Genomic DNA, 21,223 nt, shown 5'->3' with positions numbered 1-21,223 from the left:
GTTGACAATGTTTAGTTCTGTAAATATAGTATTTGCACGTTAGGTAGATGTGCATGTGTCTATCACGTGCGATTTGTGTACTGTGGCATCAACCGACAGGACCACAGCATTTCAACCTCCTTCGTTTCTGGCGTGTGTTTTTTTAGCAATTTGCAGCTCACAAGAAAGTTCATTAATCTATATATCATGTATGTCATGTATGTCATGGCTCACCAAACATATACACACCGGTTAGGTTCGCATAGATCCATATGAAGTTAGAACCATTAGAATCTTTTTATCAGTCTTTGGACAGATATGATGTATGAGTGAATGATTTTCATTATTTAAACTCTCTTTTTTCACTTTTTGATAATAAATTCATAAAAGGCGATTTTGGATTCTAGAAAGGCATCTGAATCAAATTATTTTTTTTAAATGAATTAATATTATTTGACATAATTCCTGCGGCCAACTGAGATTGGATGGTTTGTTTAATGAGGGGTTTGGATTGTATTTATCCTACCTAGTTTCGCTTTTAGAGATTCTTCGATTTTATAGTAGGAGAAGATTTTTATATCATCTATCCATGTGTACCTAACATCATATATAATGGTCCAACCAAAAAACAACAAAAAAATGAAACCTAATTTATTGGTGGGAAGTGAGAACTGGGAAAGATAAATTTAGTTGGCAGAGAAGCTGAGAATGGAACATAAACAGCTTCCACCACTACCTAGGTTGAAGGTTTGGTTGGCCAATGGAGAATATAATAATGTCACTGAACAAGCAAATTAATACATATATATAATATAAATTAATATATAGCGATGGTTCCAAGCAAAATATATATATATATATATATATATATATTATATATAGTGATGGTACAAATATTATCAGAACAAGAAACGGGTGGAAAAGTTCAGCCAAAAAAAAAAGAAAAAGATGCTGCCTACATTGTAGAAGACAACTCAGAAGGAACTCATACAGTCAATTGACCATCTGTAGTATGTATCTATATTTATATAATTATGAATTTATAATATCTAAGAATTAATTAAATATATAAGAATTAACCAAGTAACGGATCTCAAAACTGAATTGTCTTCTTGTGCCAATTTTATGAGGTATAATTACGTATCCATACACCAATTATTGCCATGATTCTAAGATATAATTGCATTATTTCAGTTTCTGACAGTATTTCATCAACTGCGGAGTCAAATAATTACAATAGGCAATTTAGATTTGGAAGGCTATAATCACTAAAGAAGGCTTAAAAATGAGGTTTGAATATGATTTGGTCTATGTAATAATTGAGCTTTGGGTGATCAAATATGTTTCTTATAGCATGCTGTGCTTCTTTTCTTTCTTTCTCTTTCTTTTTTTTTTTTCTTTTTTTTTTTCCAAAAAAAATAATAATAATAATGAAAAAAAATTCTCAGATCTGGCCTATAAATTTCATATAATATACTGAATCTTCAAAATTAAATTACAAGAAAACCTTAAGATTTGATTCAGCGGACATCATCTAAGAGACCTAGTACTTGCTGTGATTGCTGTGAATATATAAGTGGCTTTGTACAGAAATAGACACTTCCAGCTAGAAGAGATACAGGCAAAAAGTGCAACATTCCAAGGTAGAGTTTTTGATTTTTTTTTTCTTTTTTAAATGTTTTGTACTTGAGCTGGCTATAGGCATTTAGTTTAAGCAACTTGCATCCAAGGAGGTTTTTATATATACATGCATGCTTCTTGATAATTATCAGGAGTAACATTCCTTGAATTGAAATGGTAACTCCTCTCAAATGAAAGCTTAAGGGGAAATATTAATAATTACTGGCATGTTGCTTGTAATCAATATTCACACAATAGTTACCTTTTTGTTAATGAAGCAGTACAAGTCTATGTCATCATTTTTTAATAAGCATGGAGTACTTTGGCAAGCCATACACAACCTAAAAAATTAAAAATTAAAAATTAAAAATTAAAAAGAAACGAAAACGAGAAAGGCATTCAGATTATGGGCCTCTAAGCTAAATCCCAATGCAGGCCCAACAGAGGATCAACAGAATTGGGCTGATCTATGGATCTAAACAAGCTTTCAGATTTCAGGCCCAATGGTTCATGCACCATGGATATAACATAGTGCTTAGTAAAAACTAAAACTAAAAAGACCCAAATAAATTTGAATTGATTATCTTTCCCATACTTTATTAATTAATTTTGTCTTTAAGATGAAATTCCTAAAATCAACGAGAATGGTGAACCCTCTACACCATAAAAGGGGTCAAGAATATGAAAAAATGCAGCTTCCACTAGCAGCCCGATGCTTCTCAAGAGCCATTTCTTTCAAAAGAGAACTAGTACCATGGAGATGGGAATTATATGTGCAATTTTCATCTCATATTTCAAAGGACCAAAACTACTTCTCTGAAAAGGGAAAATTTTATTTCTCAGCATTAATTATTACTTTCTTTAGATTTAAAAAGTGATAATAATAAAAAGGATTCACTGACAAAGTTGTTTCTGTTCACTCATTCGACTGTTTGAATTTGACCAACATTACCTTTTTCCTTTTTTTTTTTTTTTTTTGGCAAAAAAATTATTTTATTGTCAATTTAGCTTGTGGAACGCAGAGTGGAGAATTTTTTATATACAACTGTTACATGGGTATGGATGGTATAATAACTTATTATTGAATATATATTAATATTTATATATTTTAATTATTATCGTATATGATTATTGATTATTGAATTTATATTGTACGCTATAATTAAGAAAATTATGAATAATATAGCATAACTATTACATGTGATATATATTTTCCTCACAAATGAACCTGTGGCAATTTAATTGCCATCTCAGAAAACATAGTCAATATAAAGTGATATAATGTAACCGCCACACATATTATATATTGTTTTCTAACAGTTGAACCTGTAAATCATGTAATAAATTAAAAGGGTTTACTTTTACATATTAAATTTTTATATGAAAAATTAATATAAAATTAAATTCATTCAATTAGCATTTGTTATCTATGCATGAATTTTACTAATATTTATCCTTAACGAGGATAAATAACAAAACTCTATATTATGTATTTTAATTATTTTTGAAGGAACATTCTTTATTTTTTTTTAAATAACTTTTAATTTCTCTTCTAGTTAATTGCTTCTTAAGCCGTTTGTTAGAAGTATTAAAATCAATGGAAAATTTGAAATTTCTTGAAAAAATAAAATTTTCATGCGTTTAGAATTAATTTCTCTCTAAATTTCAACACTAAGTTGTATCATTTACCAAATAGAGAGAGAAAGCATAAGGTCAAAAGCTTCAAGATAATGCTTCTCAAATTAAAGAGCATTTTCATGCTTCTACTGTGTTTGACCAAATCTCGATTCAGATGAAATCCCAATTCTTTAGTTGTAATGAGTTAAAGAGCATTTTCAATAATAGATATCATTTTGGTATTTCCATTGCTATAATTTACTATTGACATGAGCTTTTCAATGATAAATATCCAATGCAATGCTAAAATTTGCAATTTAACCTCTAATAGCAAGTGTTAAAAAATGACAAAGCCAAATTTTAAATTTTATTAAGTAGTAATATGACCCACTTTTAATTATTTTTTGACAAATTAAAAACAAAAATAATATTAAATAATTTATTAAATGACATGAGATCCATATTTTATGAAAGTGGATCCAATGGCAAATTCTGCCAATTATAAATTTAGTGTTAAATTTGACATTGGCAAAATTTGCCACTTGACATTAGAAAAGCAAAAAGGTGCTCATATGCTATAATTTGGCAATACAATATCAAAATAGCATCCTATTGGAGATGTTCTGAGGTAATGTTATTCGAAAAAAAGAAAAAAAAAATTCTAGCCCTCTTAAATGCATTGGTTGGCCTAGTTACATATGATCTTCAATAAAAAAAATCGAGTACGATGCTAAAAATGTACTAATCCTAATGTTGTATTAATTAATCAGTTGAAAAAGAGTGTCTTTATCATTTTGATCATGCTTCACCCACTAAATATTAAATGTAAATTATTTAATCATCCATTTGCTTAAGTGCTTTACACTTTGGAAATCCACAAATGGGTGTCTGTGTTTTCCATTACAAGTTCATATATTATTCCTCTGAGGGATAGACGAATGAAATAATAAGTATTTGGTTAGGCTGTAAAGAACATAATCAATTACATTGTATATGGATGAATCACACACCATGAAGTTATTCACCTGATATGGATGAATCACACATCATGAAGTTATTCACCCGAAAAAAAGAAGTAGAAAATAAAAATTGAAAATCGAAGAAAATAATACATTGTGTAATAATTGATTAAATCATATGAGAAAATTAAAGCACCATAAAGGAAATATCATTTTATATACCTTTCCTTTTCTTCACTGTCCACTCCAGCCTATTATCAACTTTACCATCATTTTCAAACATCCTCAGAAGACCCACCTAACAACATGACTGCTTAAGAATCATCCTGCATGTCTTTATTTAGGCCACAATAACAATTTTTTTTTTTCATATATAATATATAATTTCTACCATGCCATATTTTAAAATTAATTGAAACTTCTAAGTATGTGGACTTAAAAAGAGAAAAGGAAAATAAAAAGTATATAAACATTTTTTCTGCACCATAAAAGAAAAAAAAGAAAAAGAAAGAGTTCGATAAATAGAAGCATCACACTTTGAAGCTAATAAATTGATAAGCGAAAAAATCAAGGAAAAGTCCAAGGAAAAGTGGAAAACTTTTGTGGGTGATATGATGTATGGTCCTGTTTAATTGGATTTTTCTATATGAATATATATGCGGCTTATTCTCCTTGATGATATATATGCCAACAACTCCCTTCAAAAATCAAAAAGTGATTAATTAGAGTCAAAGAAATATACATATATACATACACACACACACACACACACACACGTATATATTGCTATATATACGTATATATTGCCTTTGACAAAAGGTTTATGTCTTTCTATCTCCAACCTAACTCAATCATTTAATATCTCTACCAAATTACCGTGATTCATAAATTTGAGAGCCAAACTGCTGCTAAGTTTTATGCTTATAATTGTTAGAAATAGTAGGCTGAGATTACATATATATATATATATATATATAGATATAAAGCAGCACATACATTAAGAGCCAATAGTCATAAATTAACTAAATTAAAAAAAAGACTATGACTTCCAAATATAAAAGGAAAAATGTTGGGAGAATAAAATTGTTCGTCTCACTTTTTTCCAATTTCAACCAAAGATAGCTTGCATAATCGAATTGATCTACTACTTAAATCTTTCACACAATATACGAGTTTATCAAAAAAGAAAAAAAAATGAAAAAAAAAGCACAATGTACGAATAAAACCAACGGTCCTTAATATCCCCAAAAAAAAAAAAAGAAAAAAAAAGAAAAGAAAACTGATGGTTCTTGTTTCAACGCTATATCTGGCAAAAATAAATAAAAATGAATTATGTAAAGAACTTTGAAAAGGGATTAAAAATTCCCACAGCTTTATAGCTGTTGTGCATTCCACCGATGATTCATGATACTTTTAGATTTTTTAGGTCAGCTTGATTATTTTATAGATTGTAATACTTTTTTCTGCGACGCCTATATCCCATTCATGACATGCCTAAATTTGGTTAAAATTAATTAAATCGATCTTTTATGCATTTGACACTGCTTGGTTAACTTTTTATTCAACAACCTGGGAAGGCTTTCAAATTCACAGGAATCTTTTAGACAACAAACATAAAAGAGAGATTTTTCCTCGCTAAAATAACTTTGAGTTTCAAACTTAACTTTCATAAAACATAATCTAAAATGAAATTGAGACGAATTCTTATTAGCATTGAGAAAAAATCCAATGCTTCAAAGTAATAATAAAGTTTACTGAGAAGTGAAAACAATGCTTTTATGTACTTTTCAAAAAAGCTATAAGTTGGAAAGATTCTCCAAATCCTCATAAATTCTCGGCCACTCTAAGAAAATCTTAAATATAAGATAAAGTTTGCTATTTGTCAGCGTGCGTTTGTGATAAGTACTAGTAAATTCTATAACAAATGCTCCAATTATATATAATTAGATGTATTTTATTATGTAATGATTTTTTGTACTAAAATTTTAAATTGCCCAAATGGCATTTAAATTAATTTCTTTATATGGTAAAAAAATAGATTTTTTTTTGGGGTAATTTGGTACTTAACAACTTTTAAATAGCCCATCTTTGGCCTAATTACACGCCAGCAAATCTTTTTTTTTTTTTTTTTGGCGCTTTCATAAAAACTTACGTCAGACCTATATGGACAAATTGATTTCTTTGTTGGATCCTGTAAAACTGGATTATTATTATTGTTTTATTTTTGGAAAATTTATTTTTGTTAGGAAGCTAGATATTAGAGAATCTCTAATGCTTGTGTCTAATACTAGATTTGTTTTTTTGTTTTTTTTTTTTATCATTTTAGAAAAATTAGATTATTATTAAAAAAATTAATGGGTTTGTTTAAATATTTTGTGAAACTAATGTCTTAACCAAAAAAAAAAAACAAATAAAAAACAGAGGCTATCAAAGTGATCTTCTATTTTTAGAAGTTTTATCAAACATTGTGAATTTTTAAAAAAATAAATTTTACATAAAAAATTAATTTAAAAAAAAACAATTGATAAAATATATATAATAATTAATTAATAACTATAACTATAAAATATAATAATTAATTAATAACTATAACTATAAATAATTTTTTATATATTACAATTAAAAACAATTTCAAAATTAATTATATATTTATATTATCTGAATTCAAACTATATTAAATTCTATATTACATAAATAGTAATTTATTTTAGGTATTGAAGATGCTTTACCATCCGTGAATAATACCAGTTGTTTTTACCTAAAGCAACGACATACCAGCTATTTTTAACCCAAAAAAAAAGAAAAAAAGATATCAGTTATTTTTACCCAAAAAAATAAAAATAAAAAAAGCTCAGTTATTTACCGATAATACCTCCCAAATTATGTAATTTTACCATTTCAACATTTAGAGGTAAAAAAAATCTTTAAATATTATGATTAAAGTGCTATTGAAGTTAACATAATTTTTTCTTAAATTTATTTTAACTTTTCACCTATCATATACATTAATTTCGTAGTATGGTTGATATTATTGAATAAATGAATCTGCAAGAGTTCATTAAAAAAAAAAAAAAAAAGGGGAATCAGCAAGAAATGATTGTATACTCTTTTACCGTATTGGAGGAAAAAAATGAATTTTATATTTACGGAAAAGTTAAATTAAAAACGATAAAGAAAAAAAAAAAAAAAAGTGCAAGAACTAGGAAACGAAGGACAAAAGAGTAATAAAAATGAAAGTGGAGAGTGAAAGTTATGCATGCCCCGGAATTGGAAAAGGTGTCTTTATGCTCTTCCTTTTTCCGGAGACAACGAAGCCCACCATTGGAAAATAGTCACGCTTCCATCTTCATCACCATCGATTCCATTTTCTGATATTCTAGTTCTCTAATCTTCTATACCAAACAAGTACGTAATTATCATATTTTTAAAACACCCTTTTATTTTTTTTTTTTGATATTTAAAATCCAATCCCAAAACCATTCAAATACCCCATTACCATATATATAAATAAATTTACACTCATATCTCCTTTCTCTAAAACCTTGCATGTAGTTCAGAGAGATGGCTTCCATGGCTAGAAGAAGTTTGATGTTTAGTATGGTATCAGTGACTGTGATTGGGTTTCTTATTAACAGTTCATGGGCAGAAGAGGAGATAATAAATCCATCAAAGTTGAGAATGTTTGTGGATGAGCTTCCTGATATGCCTAAATTATATGGATTTGAGTTTGTCGATGGTGTTCCCAAATCTAAGTCATTGCAGATCGGAATGTTCAAGAAGAAATGGGTAAGTGCTATTTCAACCTCTTATTTTTATTTTTATTTTTTTGTTTATTGCTTTTGTCTTTTCCATTATCTAAAAAGTAAGCTCTATTTTTCTGTACCAGTTTTATGTCTTTAAGTAAGCTCTACTTTTCGGTACCAGTTTTATGTCTTTTTTGTTTGGTAGTGTTAGAGTCTTATAGACCATCTCTGAATCGCTCATATGGACAGACTAACCATGTGACTTTCTGAGTGTCTGATTCATTTCTGGGTTTCCAAACGCCGTATGTCCACTTAAAGGATGAGTTTTTGTTATTATCTAAAAAAAATTAGAATATGAGTATTTTTCGAACTTTTTTTTTTTGGCTTAAATTAAATGTATATGGTAGCAAAAGATTTAATCCCTCCTATTTAATTTCTTCGCCACCAAAAAGAGTTTGCTCTGTTTAGACCAATATGAAAACTTTGGGAACTTCAATTTTTTATTATTATTATTAATATATATATTTATTTTGCCTTGTGCACAAGACAGCTCTCTACCGTTTGTTCTTAGTATTTTTCTAGAGTTTGTATTACCGAAATATATATTTTTTTAGTGTTTGCTTTAAGTTCACGAAAAATAGTGAAAATTTCATCTTTTTAAATCTACCAAATTTTACTTTAAAAAAAAAAGCATAAAATTCTCCAATTTTTAACATATAAATATATAGAATTTTATTTTACTGAACCTAGTCGCCCAAGGGCTATTTTTTTTTATTATTATTATTTCTTTATTTTTTTAATTCTTGGTCGCCAACGTTACGCTGGACAAAAAAACTGCGAATTGGTACAAAGATTCTCAAATCCCAGTGTAACCTACCTAGGCGATAACGAGCGACTATGCCTTGTGGAATGTTACTGTAAATATATATTTTTCTGATAATTTTTATTTCCTCCTTTTTTTTTCTTTTTTTTTTCCCCTTAATTTCAGATTTATGTTATATGGATGAAATGAGTGACCAAATATAGTAATCAATTTGTTTTAGCAAAAAAATATTGTAATCATTTTGAATTAGTAATAAAAAAAAATCAATCAATCAATCAATCAGTGGCCTCTTTCGTGTACTTCATCTATTAATCCAACGGTTGTTAATGCATTTCCTTTACTACAGAAATTTCACAAGGATCTTCCGCCAACACCAGTGTTTGCCTACGGTGTGTCAAGGTCCAAGGCAACAATTCCTGGTCCGACAATCGAAGCCCTCCACGGAGTTGACACCTACGTGACGTGGAAAAATCATCTCCCTCTGAAGCACATACTTCCTTGGGACCCCACCATTCCCACTGCTATACCTTCCAATAAGACAGGCGTTCCTACTGTGGTGCATCTACATGGGGGCATCGATGAACCCGCAAGTGATGGGAACTCAAATTCTTGGTTCACTAGAAAATTTAGGGACAAGGGCCCCACTTGGTCCCACAAAACATATCGTTACCGCAACCACCAACATCCTGGAAATCTTTGGTACCATGATCATGCTATGGGGTTGACCAGAGTCAATCTTTTAGCTGGTTTGATTGGGGCCTACATTATACGCCATCATGAAGTTGAAGCCCCACTTGGCCTACCCAATGGCGATGAATTTGATCGGACGCTCCTCGTTTTCGATCGTAGCTTTCGGAAGGACGGTTCTATATACATGAATTCTACAGGAAACAATCCCTCCATACACCCTCAATGGCAGCCAGAGTATTTTGGTGATGCTATAATAGTCAACGGGAAGGCATGGCCGCGTTTGACTGTACGACGTCGTAAATACAGATTCCGGATTATCAACGCCAGCAATGCTAGATTCTTCAGATTCTTCTTCACCAACGGTCTAAGATTTACCCACGTGGCATCTGATTCAGCGTACCTAAAGAGATCGGTTGTCACCAAGGATTTTTTACTGGGGCCATCTGAGATCACAGATGTGGTTGTTGACTTTTCACAGTCGAAAAGTGATAGTGTTATCCTTGCCAATGATGCAACTTATCCTTATCCTTCAGGGGACCCAGTCAACGAAGCAAACGGCAAGGTGATGAAGTTTGTCATACTCAACCATACAGAACTTGACACGTCACGTGTCCCCAAGAAGTTGATCCAGTACCCAAAGGCAAAATTATCCAGTGCATCCCGCACACGATACATCGCAATGTACGAGTACACGAGCGACGTCGATGAGCCAATCCATCTATATTTGAATGGTAAACCGTACGAAGCGCCGGTGACTGAGACACCCAAAGAGGGGACCACGGAAGTTTGGAACGTGATCAATCTGACGGAGGATAATCATCCGCTGCACATTCATTTGGGATTGTTCGTCGTATTGAATCAGACGGAGTTGGTTAACGTGGAAGAGTTCAAAGATTGTATGACGAAGCTAAACGACGCCGATAAGTGCCGGATAAGCAAGTATGCACGTGGCAAAAGGATAGTGGTGCCTGCCCACGAGAAGGGGTGGAAGAACGTGTTCAAGATGAGACCCGGTTCTGTAACCCAGATTCTGGTGAGATTTTCTTACATACATTCGAATTCATCGTACGTGTTCGATGCAACCGCGGATCCTGGTTATGTCTACCATTGCCACGTAAGTAGATTCTCTCTTACTTCTTATTTTTTGGCTAAATTCTAAACGTTCACATTATTACCGAAAAGAAAAACCTATATCTTTCAATTAAATATTCGACAAGAAAGATTATTTCAAACTTTTAAATGATTATAAAAAAGCGCAATGGAAGAAATATGAATACGTCACTTTGTTCACAAAGTCAATAATGAATCTTTTCATTCCATAAAATAAATAAATAAATAAAAGCACTGAAAGAGATAAAGTTGAGAAAAGTATATGGTGGGTAATCACTTTGTTTTTGGTTTTGTATTGTTTAATGGATTTGTTTTTAGTAAACAACAAAATATGAAACAATTTTGAAAATGTTAAGAAAACAAACACTTTAAAAATAGAGAGCATGGTTGAAATGACAAGTTGGAATTGGGCAACATCTAGAAGAAGATAGATGATACGCAATCCAATAATATTTTGAACGTGACGGGTCGGAACTGAATAATTGTGTGGTGGAGGATAATAAAGACAAAGTTCTCATGAAATCCTAATCTTGAAGCTTGTCCTTCAGCCTTAGGCTGTAGCCATATTTTAATGTAAAACCAGATTCCGTAAAGGTGCTTGTGAATTAGTTTAAGTGATAGTGGGAGATGGATTTTTAAAATGTAGAGGAATGTTGGCTGGTAAAGGTGTACACTAAGCAGTGGCTTGTTTATACCCATCTTATCGTATTTTATTAGCCTTTTAAAAACTAAACAAATGTATATAATATATATATCATAGCAAAATACAAAATAAAAACTATATATATTTATTGCTTACCTTATTGGCGATGTTCTTAATGTAAAATCCAAAAAAGAGGAAGTAAAAAGATTGATTGGTATATGCAGATCTTGGATCATGAAGACAATGCGATGATGAGGCCCCTCAAAATCATCTCTTGAATGTGTCCGACAGGTCCTGTGTATTTAGAAGGCCGTATCCTAACGGTAAAACTAAAAGGATATTATTATTATTATTTGCTTTTTCAAATGAATATTGTTAAGTTTTATGTTTTAATTAATTTCTTTTATTGTTTTTAAAAAATTGTGCAGGGTTATGTTAATAAATTTGTCTAGAGAATTTTGAATAATCCGGAAATCCAGTTGCGTGGGTTATATAATTTAAATTCCCACCCCCCCCAAAAAAAAAAAAGTGTAAAAATTCATCATTGGATCACAGATTCAGTAAGTTATGTGATTAGATAAATGGTATTACATAGTTGGTGGAAGATGTATGTCCAATTTTTCCTTCTCTTGTATGTGGTCAATAATTAGTTATCAATTTTTATATGCATCCAATTAAATTTATTTTTAGTTTTAAATCATTAATCCTTTAGCATTGGAGTATCGCTCATTTGCTTGTTTTACGTATAGGTGTGCGTAAAATCCTCCTTAAAAAAATTCCTTTTGAAATAAATTCAATTTATGTTTACATTAATTAGTAACCCTTTCCATAAGAAAAAAAAAACACTTTTTTTTTAATATATATGTATATACATATAGTAAAATTTAAGTAATATTGATCTTATTTTGACAAAGTAAATTTTATCCTTAATAATTATTAAATTAAAAATTAAAAATTAAAAATTAAAATTAAAATTAAAAATTAAAATTAAAATTAAAAATTTTAAATGTAATCAAATATTGATTTAATAATATATTAAAATTTTATTTAACAAAAATAAATTATGTTATAATTTTAAATTTTAAAAAAATTGAAAATAAGATCTTATGTTAATTTGATATTAAAAATCTTCTTTGATATTTATTATATATATATATATATTAAAAAAATTTATCAAAACCTTTTGATTATTTCAAAATATGTTTTAAATTGGTGCGATCGTACGAAAGGACTCCGTATGAGCAATGAGCTAACCACTAAAAGTGTGTGTGTTGGTATGGTGTATTAAAGTTTTGTATAGTATTATTATATCCAATACAATGTTTGGTAATACAAATGAATTGAATTATCTAATATCTTTCTCTATCTTTAATGCATCCTACAGTGTATTAACAAATACATCCCAAATGAGTTGTCTTCTTCTTCTTTTTCCAGTCTTCTTCCTTTTCACTCAGACCATAAACACAACTATAACCAAAACCCCCAAACCCCCTCACTGTCTGCATAATCGGTGCTGGCATCAGTGGCCCCTCTGTTTCCCACTTCCTCCGTATTTACTCTACCAATCCCACTCCCAATTTAAACATCCGAATCTTCGAGCGAAATGATTTCGTCGGTAGCCATATGACCACCATGAATTTTACCTTAAAGACCGATGCCTCTATCCTCCACCCAAAGAATTTCCATGCCTTCAGATATACCAAGCTCCTTAATCTTATGGTCAATGATCCCTCTTCTTCTTCTTCTTCAATCGAAATTTGGAACAACAAGAAGTTTGTGTTCAAGACCTTGAGTTTCCACAACAAACTTCCATTCATTAAAAAATGACAAGCACCAAAGCCAAAGCCATTTACTTTAAATTTTTCTTGAATTTTTGAATTCTTGATTAAGCAGAAAAATGTTGAATAAAAAAAAAAAGTTTAAGAATTTTGGGTGAATAAAATTTAGATTAACAAGAACAATAATTTTTTTTCATTGATCTTAGATTAGATAACCAGAGAATGATAGATTGGGGTTTTTGAAAAAAAACGGTTCATTTTTTTTTTTTTTTTTTCTTTCAAACATAGTAAATATTTTTATATTAATAAAAATAAAAATATATAGTATAATATATTATAATATCAAATATAGTATAATATTATATTATACAATTCATTTCAATCTAATCCAATTCAATATATTTCAATATAACACAGAATATCAAACAGTCCAAAATTCTAGATTTGCAAATAATATTATTTGGTGTAAAAACTCTAAAATCCTTAGAAATAAAAAAAAATATATATATATATAGACACATAATAGTGTCAAATTTATAGATCAGCAAGGTCAAAATCGTCAAGTAAGTGCAAATTCGGGAACACAGCGGGACTTTATCCTGGTTCCCTCGACGGCAGAGAGAGAGAGTACAACATATTTCAAAGCAAAGAGAGTCTCCACTCTCCACCAGAAATGGTGGTCCATCTCAGTCGTCCATTTCCCTCTTTCACTGCCCAAACTCGGTCCGCCACCAAATCCAGACCGTCCATTAAAACTACAATTTCATGCTTCGCTCCAAACCATTCAGTGAAGGTCAGTTGAAGTTCCAACTCAATATGTTAATAAATTTTTATTTTTCGTTTATATTGCTAGATTAAAAAAATATAATACAATTCTGAGAAGAGTGGGTTTTGGGGTCCTGTTTGGACACGCAGTTTAAGAGGGACTACACGAGCGTAATGATAGTCCCAACCGGGATAGGAGCTGCAATTGGTGGGTACGCCGGAGATGCTTTGCCTGTGGCTCGCTCTCTCTCCTCCGTCGTCGATTGCCTCATCTCTCACCCCAACGTATGTTCCTCTAACCATAATCCCCAACGGGTATTTTGGGAATTTCGGCCTCTGTAGCTTTGGGCTCATAGCCCAAAATTTCTATAATAGCCCAACAAGTCCCATAGCATTTCGCTTTTACGTGAACGTTGTTTTTTCCTTTCTGATTCTGTGCAGGTGCTTAATGCAGCAATGCTCTATTGGCCTATGCCCAACACGTTATACGTTGAAGGTTATGCTCTTGACCGCTTTGCAGAAGGGTTGTGGGGTCTACAACCTGTCCATCAAAATAGGGTACTTTTGCTTTTTGGCTCTGCCTCTGGCTATTTTGTTTATGGGTTTGACACAAGTTTAATTTTTGTGAAAATCATGTTTGGAAGTTGGAAATGTGCGAATTATTTACTGGCATGCTTAGCATTCTGTTTTTGTATTGATAGTGGTGATGTGAAGCAGGTGGGGCTGGTTCTTGATGCTGGGATAGAGGAAGATCTTCAACTTCGCCATCTACAAGTTGCTGATGCTGCAAGAGCTTCCCTTGGATTGCCTGTGGTGGAATACGCCATCACTGATACCCCATTAGAGGTACATTTTGTATTTCTTTTTTGTTTTTGTTTTTAGCTGAGAAAGGACATGTGTTGTTTTTGTTTTTGCTTAATTTCTACTCATTCAGTCATAATGTTCTTAGCAATATGAGAACCTGTCAAGCAAGTAAAGTTAGCTAACATTCAGTATATTCTGACGATGCATTGTCTAAACAGTGGTTTATAACTGATAAATGGGTTATATTGGTTCTGTCAATTTATGCTCATGAGTTTGTGCTCTGAAAGATCATGAACAGTTCTGTAACTGAAACATGTTTGTTGTACTCGAGGCGTTTTGCTCTCTAGCTTTATAGCTGTAGCTGCAAATACGTGGTTTCAATTATTAGTTATTCTGGCAAGTCTACAAGAACAGCTAATGTCTCGAATTTTTGGGTCAAGTCTAGGTACTTCTAATGTACTGTACATTAATATGATATGACATCTTTTAAATTTCAATTTAATACATTAAATTCAAGCTTATTTTTGAATGTTGGTTACATCTACATATTATGATCCACATATATTCTCAATTAGCCAACCACGGGAAACGGGGGTTAAGAAGTCTCCTGCTGATATGTGACTGCAAGAATTCTAAATGGACGAAATTTTTGTAGGTAGAGATGTGGGTTGATCCAAAGAGTGGGCAATCAGCAGGGAGAATTAAGCACCCTGGTTCACTTTTGAGAGCTGTGCAGACCTTAATTAGTCGATCAAAAGTGAATGCTGTTGCAGTTGTTGGACGATTCCCAGATGATGATCTTCAAGAAACAGATGATTATCGACAAGGGATGGTATGTCACTAGTGTGTGGTGAGTTCGTATGGCAAAGTGAATTAAGTTTGTGTGAGCTAATCTTGGTTTTTTTGGTTCAATTATTGTTGTGTATTATGAGTGTTGAGCATGGTAATTTGTGAATTTTACGACTGTTTTTGAGTTGCGGATAATTGAAGATACTGGTGTTGCTAATATTTCTTTTTCTTCTTATTTTCTCCCATTTCACCTGTTCTTTTCCTATTGGATATGACTATCATAAGTATTGGTACTTTTCTTCTGTGATAATAGATTATTTCTGGTTTACGTCTTTAGTTTTTTTATATTCTTTTATGGCATTGGCATCTATAACAATTCTTGCTTTTCATTGTTTCAAATTTCAAGAATGAAGCCAATTTTTTACATTTGGTTAATTCACTTCTCATTCCACTGTGTAGCATTTACTCTGCAGGGAATTGACATATTGGCAGGAGCTGAAGCGATTATAAGCCATCTTGTGGTGAGGGAATTCCATATTCCATGTGCACATGCTCCTGCTTTAGCGCCCCTTCCCCTGAGCCTAACTCTATCTCCAAAATCAGCTGCTGAGGAGGTTGGTAATCTACCAATCACTTATGATACGTGATAACTAAGCACATCTTTCATAGTTCTCTCTCTCTCTCTCTCTCTCGCGCGCACACACGCACACACACAGAGACAAATAGATGATGCTCAACTATTTATGCTTTCATGTAATGCGCATTTTGTAGTCCCTTATCACAATTTATTCTTATTCCAGTCAATGCCTTTGTCGTTTGTGCTATGCCAAGCATCAAGAGCCAGAGTGTCCTATTATTCCATAAATGTCTTTTGAAGTAGATAAAATTAAAACTCAAATTCTAGACAATATTTTTTTAAATACAATAGGATGCTGAATCCTTTTTGCAAGTCATAGTATAATATTCTATCCCACAGGCCTTTCTGAACTAGATAAAAATTTGAACAAGATTCCTTGCCCATATTTAAATACAGCAGATGCGGATTGTATCCTTTTTGTAAGGGATGTTGGCTATAGGTAGTGATACATAAAGAATTGCATTAGCTGACACAAGGTAATCTAAGGTTATGAATCTTACAAAATCCAAAAAAATTGAAGCAGATTTTATGTGAGCAGTATGTTATATCAATTATTTATTGAAGGAAGCTTGTAATGATTGTCAGTTTTTTGATACTTCATAGGATCTAGATTTTTTTGTTATCTTTTTGTTGAAATAGTGCACCAACAATTTTACCATATATATTTCTCAACCAAATGTACACACGCAGTCTACCTTTGTTGATGTGTTAATAATTTGTGGTTAGTGACCTGTGTTAGCAGTTGAGCACAGATTTAAGTTCGTCTTAGGGATTATAAAAGAAATATGTATTCAGTATCTATTACACATAAGGATCATATAAGAAGGAAAAGGAGAATTAACTATACTCATCTCTTGTATTAAATCTATCAGATCACATTTGTGTTATGGTTATCAAATCAGTTTGTATAGGATTGTTGCCTTATGATGTTAAGGTAAATGACTATACAAGTGTATATACAATCATACGTTTAATACAGAAAATATTGTACACATTCATAAATAATACAGAAAATATCCAAAGCCTTTTATTAGCTTTTCTAACTTGGTATCAGAGCAGGAACCTACACATCACTATTTGATAAGCTGATCTGGTGAATATAGGGCACCGTTGGTAGGCCGTTGTCTAGAAGTGCCATTGATGAATTCAGCAAGTGCGTCATTTTTGTCTCTGATGTAAGTCAGAACTCTATTGCTTTTGATGGCAGCCATTGCACGTTGACACCATTGCAGAAAATTTGTGGTATTAAGTTTGGTAGTCAATTGGTGGTAAATGTTCGAGTGAGCTGGGTTCCTTTGGGAAGAAAAAATTCCAGAGTTGATGATAACATGATGAACCTGAAAAAAATGAAGTAAAATAAAAAATTGTTCCTACTCTGTTAGGAAGTTAGAAAAGCTAATAACCGGTTTTGAATATTTTTTGTATTGAATTGATGACTATACATCACAAATCTACACTTTATATGGTCATTTACAGTAAGATGATAAGGCTACAGTCTTATACAAACTGATCTGATAACTCTAACATAACTATATAAGTGTGATCTGATAGATTTAACACAAGAGATAAGTATAGCTTATTCTCCTTTTGCTTCTCATCTTTACCTGGATGATCCTTGTCTCTAATAATATCCATTCCAAGGTGGTTGCTACTAATCATTAAGATGGTAATGAAAAGAGAATCGAAGGACGATGGTATAGTATGACTATTGTTGTATGGATGAAACTAGCTGTCAATATATGAAGTATCCGTGAACGTTAAAGGTTGAATTTTCTTTTTCCCCTTCAAAGAAAGTTAAAGAAAGGAAAGCATGTTTTTGATTAATCAGTAGAGAATGGTTAGGGGGTGAACTAATTGTTTGATTTGCAACTCAAAAATGGTTTACATTCCAAACATGTTGAGTGCAACTTGCGGACCAAAATTGCCTTTTCTGGTTTATTTTCAAACATAGCCTTGGCATGCATGACTACCCTTCTCTCTCTACAACAGTTGGGATATACATTCTTGCCATGCGTGCTGGCTGGTTTAAGTAATGCACCACAATATATTAAGAATTCGGAGTCCATGGACAAAGGTTGCATACTGGCAAGCGATGTTGATAGTGTTATCCTCCCCGTAGATGCTTGTGCAGGAGATGGTGCTCTTGCTTTTGCACAAAGGAATATAAATAAGGTACAGACACAAAGAAATATCAATTTATATTTTTGGTTTAATATGTAGGAACAGATTTTTCTGACTGCATTTAAGCTACCATGCTCTTATTATCACTAATAGTAATTTCATTACAGCCGCTTATTATAGTTGTGGAGGAAAATGAAACAGTTCTTAGTGATACACCAGATAATCTTGGGATTGAAGCGGTAAGCATCCATGTTTCGTTTTATTTTCTCAATCCTCCTTTAAAGTTGACAGTATTTGATCTTGTTATGAATTATCTAGCTTTCAACTCTTTGGACTTACTGAGTATTGTCACCATCCACCATAAACCACACTTCACATTTTGGAGACACTGAATTTGGAAGCCAGTTTACATTTTATATAGTCATTGTAGAGTTCAAATGAATCTTTGAGATGGTGGCATTGACTGCTCTTTTTTATGTTTTATTTATTTATTTATTTTATTTTCTTATTAGTATAATTGTGTTTCATAAAGTATAGAAACAACCATCTTTAATAAAACTATGTGTAGAAACAACCATCTTTAATAAAACTAGGGTAATAATTGATCAGCTGTAATACTTATCCTTGAGGTCTTCTTTATATAGAATTGAATCTAAAAATACTCATAAAGACAATAGGATTTCTCCAGAACAATGTATGGTTCTGTTCTTGAATGAAATTGGAGGTCTCATGCAGGTTAAGGTGTCAAACTATTGGGAAGCAATCGGTGTTATTGCAGCTCACAAGGCCGGAGTAAACCCTCACTCTCTTAGAAGGAATGGAATTAAAAATCTTCAACGTGCTCCTCTTGTGCCTACTAACGGTTATGCAGTCTCAAGCACCAGACCTGTTACCTGAACAAAGTAAAGCTGTGACAATTCTTTATTTGTCAACAAAAATATATTTTTGTATGTAAAACTCATCATTCTTTCATTCATGACAAAGCAAGTGCGACCTTTTGTTTTCCATCATTCTTACTTTTTTTGTCATCTTTTATGAATTATATTATATTATGTTAAAAAATTCATCATGGGTTATTCATGATTAATCGCTTGACCACAAAATGCTTGTATCTTTCAATGTTGCTATTTATGTGGGGTTTTACCAAATGGTGATTTTGGAACTGTTTTTCCTGTGTGCTTTTGAGATCTGGATGACTTTTGGTGGAGGCGGAATGGATGAATCTCATGACTTTCTAAAGCAACTTTCTGACCTTTAACAAACAGGAAATCTCCGTAGACGTTGCCATCTTGAATTAAGAAAAAAGAAAAACATGACAGGAAGGACCAATATCAGATAATTACTGTGATTTGCGAGGTTAGTTGGATTTATCTATTTGCTCTATTTTTTAACCCTGATCCTTTGATGGAACATTAAACTACAAGTCAATGCTTGTTTCATGTGCAATCAGGCAAACATAAGTTTATTCCACATCTTGCACACTGTTTGGCTGGTATTGACCCTCAAAAATCTTGGATTGGATATGTTGCTGAATATTTGTCTTATATATTTCTACCAATAATATATTTGCTTAAGGCACTTTCTGAGCCCTGAAAAATTCTCTATACTTTGCTCTGTATTTTCATGGAAAGAGTTCAAATAATTTCGTAATTCTTTTTACTTCTAAAAGTGTATCTGGTATAGGATTCGGAACTTTTTTTTATTATTATTATTTTTTTATATAGTGGAAGAATATAAATTTATTTGTTCAACGCCCAAAAAAAAAAAAAAAAGGATCGAAGAAGAATACAATACAAGATTATTGGATATTAATCAACACTATTTCTTATGCTTTCAAAATTAAATAGGGTTTAGTTTTATTCTTTTTTATTTTGTAAACGGTTTTGTTTTATTATTAAAACTGAAATCTGTTACAAGTTCTATATGCCAATCAAGTTTCAAATTGTTTGGATCAAACTACTCGGAAGTGGGGACTGCTAATAAATAAATAAATGAAAGAAACACTGGAAAACCTCAAATGGAAAGTTTTGAAGGTATAGACTTTAAAATAATGTGTTTAAATTAAACAAATACATTTTGCAATCACACAAACATCATGTGTGTACGGATTACCCAAAATATATATATATATATATATATATAAAATTTGTAAAACTAATTTGACATAAATTCAATAAAAAAGTTTTTTTTTTTCCAATTAAACTACCATAATGTTTATTTGTTTTTTATGAGTTATGTTTTAATAAACTGTAAATGGTCTAAAAATCTCACACAAACATACGTATAGCACTGTAGACGTTGACATATTACCTAAGACGTATATATTATGTACATACAATATACACATTAATTTTCAAAAATCTTGTAGTTCTAGATCCAATTTACTCAAATTATGGGTTATTAGAAAGAAATATTTTGCTAATCTTATCTATTGTTACTGTTGATGATGATGAACATTTTATATGCTCAATTTTGATTAAATTATTTAATTCTAATTTTTTTTTAAATTATGAAAATAAAAATTTTAATGATAACCATTTAAGTTATCATTTAACATATAAATCTTATTGATGATGATTCACCACTAATAACAAATAATATTTTTGAAATAGATAATATATACCAGCCATTCATATGAGAAGATCTACCTATTTCAGTTTGATGGTCCATGGCCAATCAATGTCGATAAGGAGGCATGGAGGCATTTCAGTTTGCAGAATTATTCTTTATCGTTTTCTCTCATTGAAGGCATCTGTGTGAATATTTTGCTAATTTATCAATTTCCGAATTAATATACACTATTTTTTTTAACAAGAATTAATATACACACAAATTATTAGTTATTACTATATAATTTATATGAACTTAATTTAAGATATTAAACGAGGTAAATTATTGTATTTTTTTCTTTTATGCAAATATGAAAAAAATAGATGACTTCTAAGACTCTTAAAGAAAAAAAGAAAAAAAAAAGGAAAAAAAAAGAAAAAAGAAAATGAAACATAAAGAGATTATTTTATCCTTTTTTTTTTTTTCCTGGACTCTATTTTATGTTTTCTTAATAAATGAATGGATTTATTCTTATTATTATTATTATATGATTAACAATATAATTAAAATAAAATAAAAATGTATGTTTTAGCAG

At 31.1% G+C, this 21,223-nt stretch overlaps 2 protein-coding genes across 8 annotated transcripts; both read left to right on the top strand.

Moving 5' to 3' along the window:
* Positions 1-7,442: 7,442 nt before the first annotated feature.
* On the top strand, positions 7,443-11,881 carry LOC107429655 (multicopper oxidase LPR1). 3 transcript variants are annotated; one of them, XM_048462778.2, is made up of 4 exons: positions 7,443-7,580; positions 7,728-7,961; positions 9,088-10,545; positions 11,409-11,881. In XM_048462778.2, exons 2-4 carry the CDS (start codon positions 7,737-7,739, stop codon positions 11,460-11,462), a joined length of 1,737 nt encoding a protein of 578 aa, XP_048318735.2. In that variant the 5' UTR covers positions 7,443-7,580; positions 7,728-7,736; the 3' UTR covers positions 11,463-11,881. The 3 variants fall into 3 exon arrangements, with proteins under 3 accessions (XP_048318735.2, XP_060669525.1, XP_048318734.2); XM_060813542.1 differs by having other exon boundaries at positions 7,449-7,580; positions 7,733-7,961; XM_048462777.2 differs by having other exon boundaries at positions 7,455-7,961; positions 11,409-11,507; positions 11,613-11,881.
* A 1,551-nt stretch (positions 11,882-13,432) lies between these two features.
* Positions 13,433-19,746, top strand: LOC107429659 (uncharacterized). Of its 5 annotated transcripts, XR_009635332.1 has the most exons (11): positions 13,436-13,755; positions 13,878-14,012; positions 14,169-14,285; positions 14,445-14,573; positions 15,187-15,363; positions 15,794-15,934; positions 17,947-18,129; positions 18,246-18,317; positions 18,814-18,980; positions 19,344-19,434; positions 19,529-19,746. XR_009635332.1 is itself a non-coding variant. In XM_016040387.4 (10 exons), exons 1-9 carry the CDS (start codon positions 13,636-13,638, stop codon positions 18,973-18,975), a joined length of 1,236 nt encoding a protein of 411 aa, XP_015895873.3. In that variant the 5' UTR covers positions 13,436-13,635; the 3' UTR covers positions 18,976-18,980; positions 19,344-19,746. The 5 variants fall into 5 exon arrangements, 4 of the variants coding, with proteins under 4 accessions (XP_048319066.2, XP_015895873.3, XP_048319065.2 ...); XM_016040387.4 differs by having other exon boundaries at positions 19,344-19,746; XM_048463108.2 differs by having other exon boundaries at positions 19,265-19,746.
* Positions 19,747-21,223: the final 1,477 nt, after the last annotated feature.

Source organism: Ziziphus jujuba, chromosome 12 (assembly GCF_031755915.1).
Source record: "Ziziphus jujuba cultivar Dongzao chromosome 12, ASM3175591v1".
NCBI lineage: Eukaryota > Viridiplantae > Streptophyta > Magnoliopsida > Rosales > Rhamnaceae > Ziziphus > Ziziphus jujuba.
Note: the sequence above shows the minus strand (reverse complement) of the source record. Positions and strands in the feature narration are given on the sequence as shown.

What these genes read in the sequence shown, in the direction of transcription:
- LOC107429655 (XM_048462778.2), top strand. Translation starts at nt 7,737, where the DNA reads ATGGCTTCCATGGCTAGAAGAAGTTTGATGTTTAGTATGGTATCAGTG. An exon ending in GAATGTTCAAGAAGAAATGG is followed by an intron (nt 7,962 to 9,087) that starts GTAAGTGCTATT and finishes CCTTTACTACAG; the next exon opens with AAATTTCACAAGGATCTTCC. An exon ending in GTTATGTCTACCATTGCCAC is followed by an intron (nt 10,546 to 11,408) that starts GTAAGTAGATTC and finishes TGGTATATGCAG; the next exon opens with ATCTTGGATCATGAAGACAA.
- LOC107429659 (XM_016040387.4), top strand. Translation starts at nt 13,636, where the DNA reads ATGGTGGTCCATCTCAGTCGTCCATTTCCCTCTTTCACTGCCCAAACT. An exon ending in TCACTGATACCCCATTAGAG is followed by an intron (nt 14,574 to 15,186) that starts GTACATTTTGTA and finishes AAATTTTTGTAG; the next exon opens with GTAGAGATGTGGGTTGATCC. An exon ending in CAAAATCAGCTGCTGAGGAG is followed by an intron (nt 15,935 to 17,946) that starts GTTGGTAATCTA and finishes TCTCTACAACAG; the next exon opens with TTGGGATATACATTCTTGCC.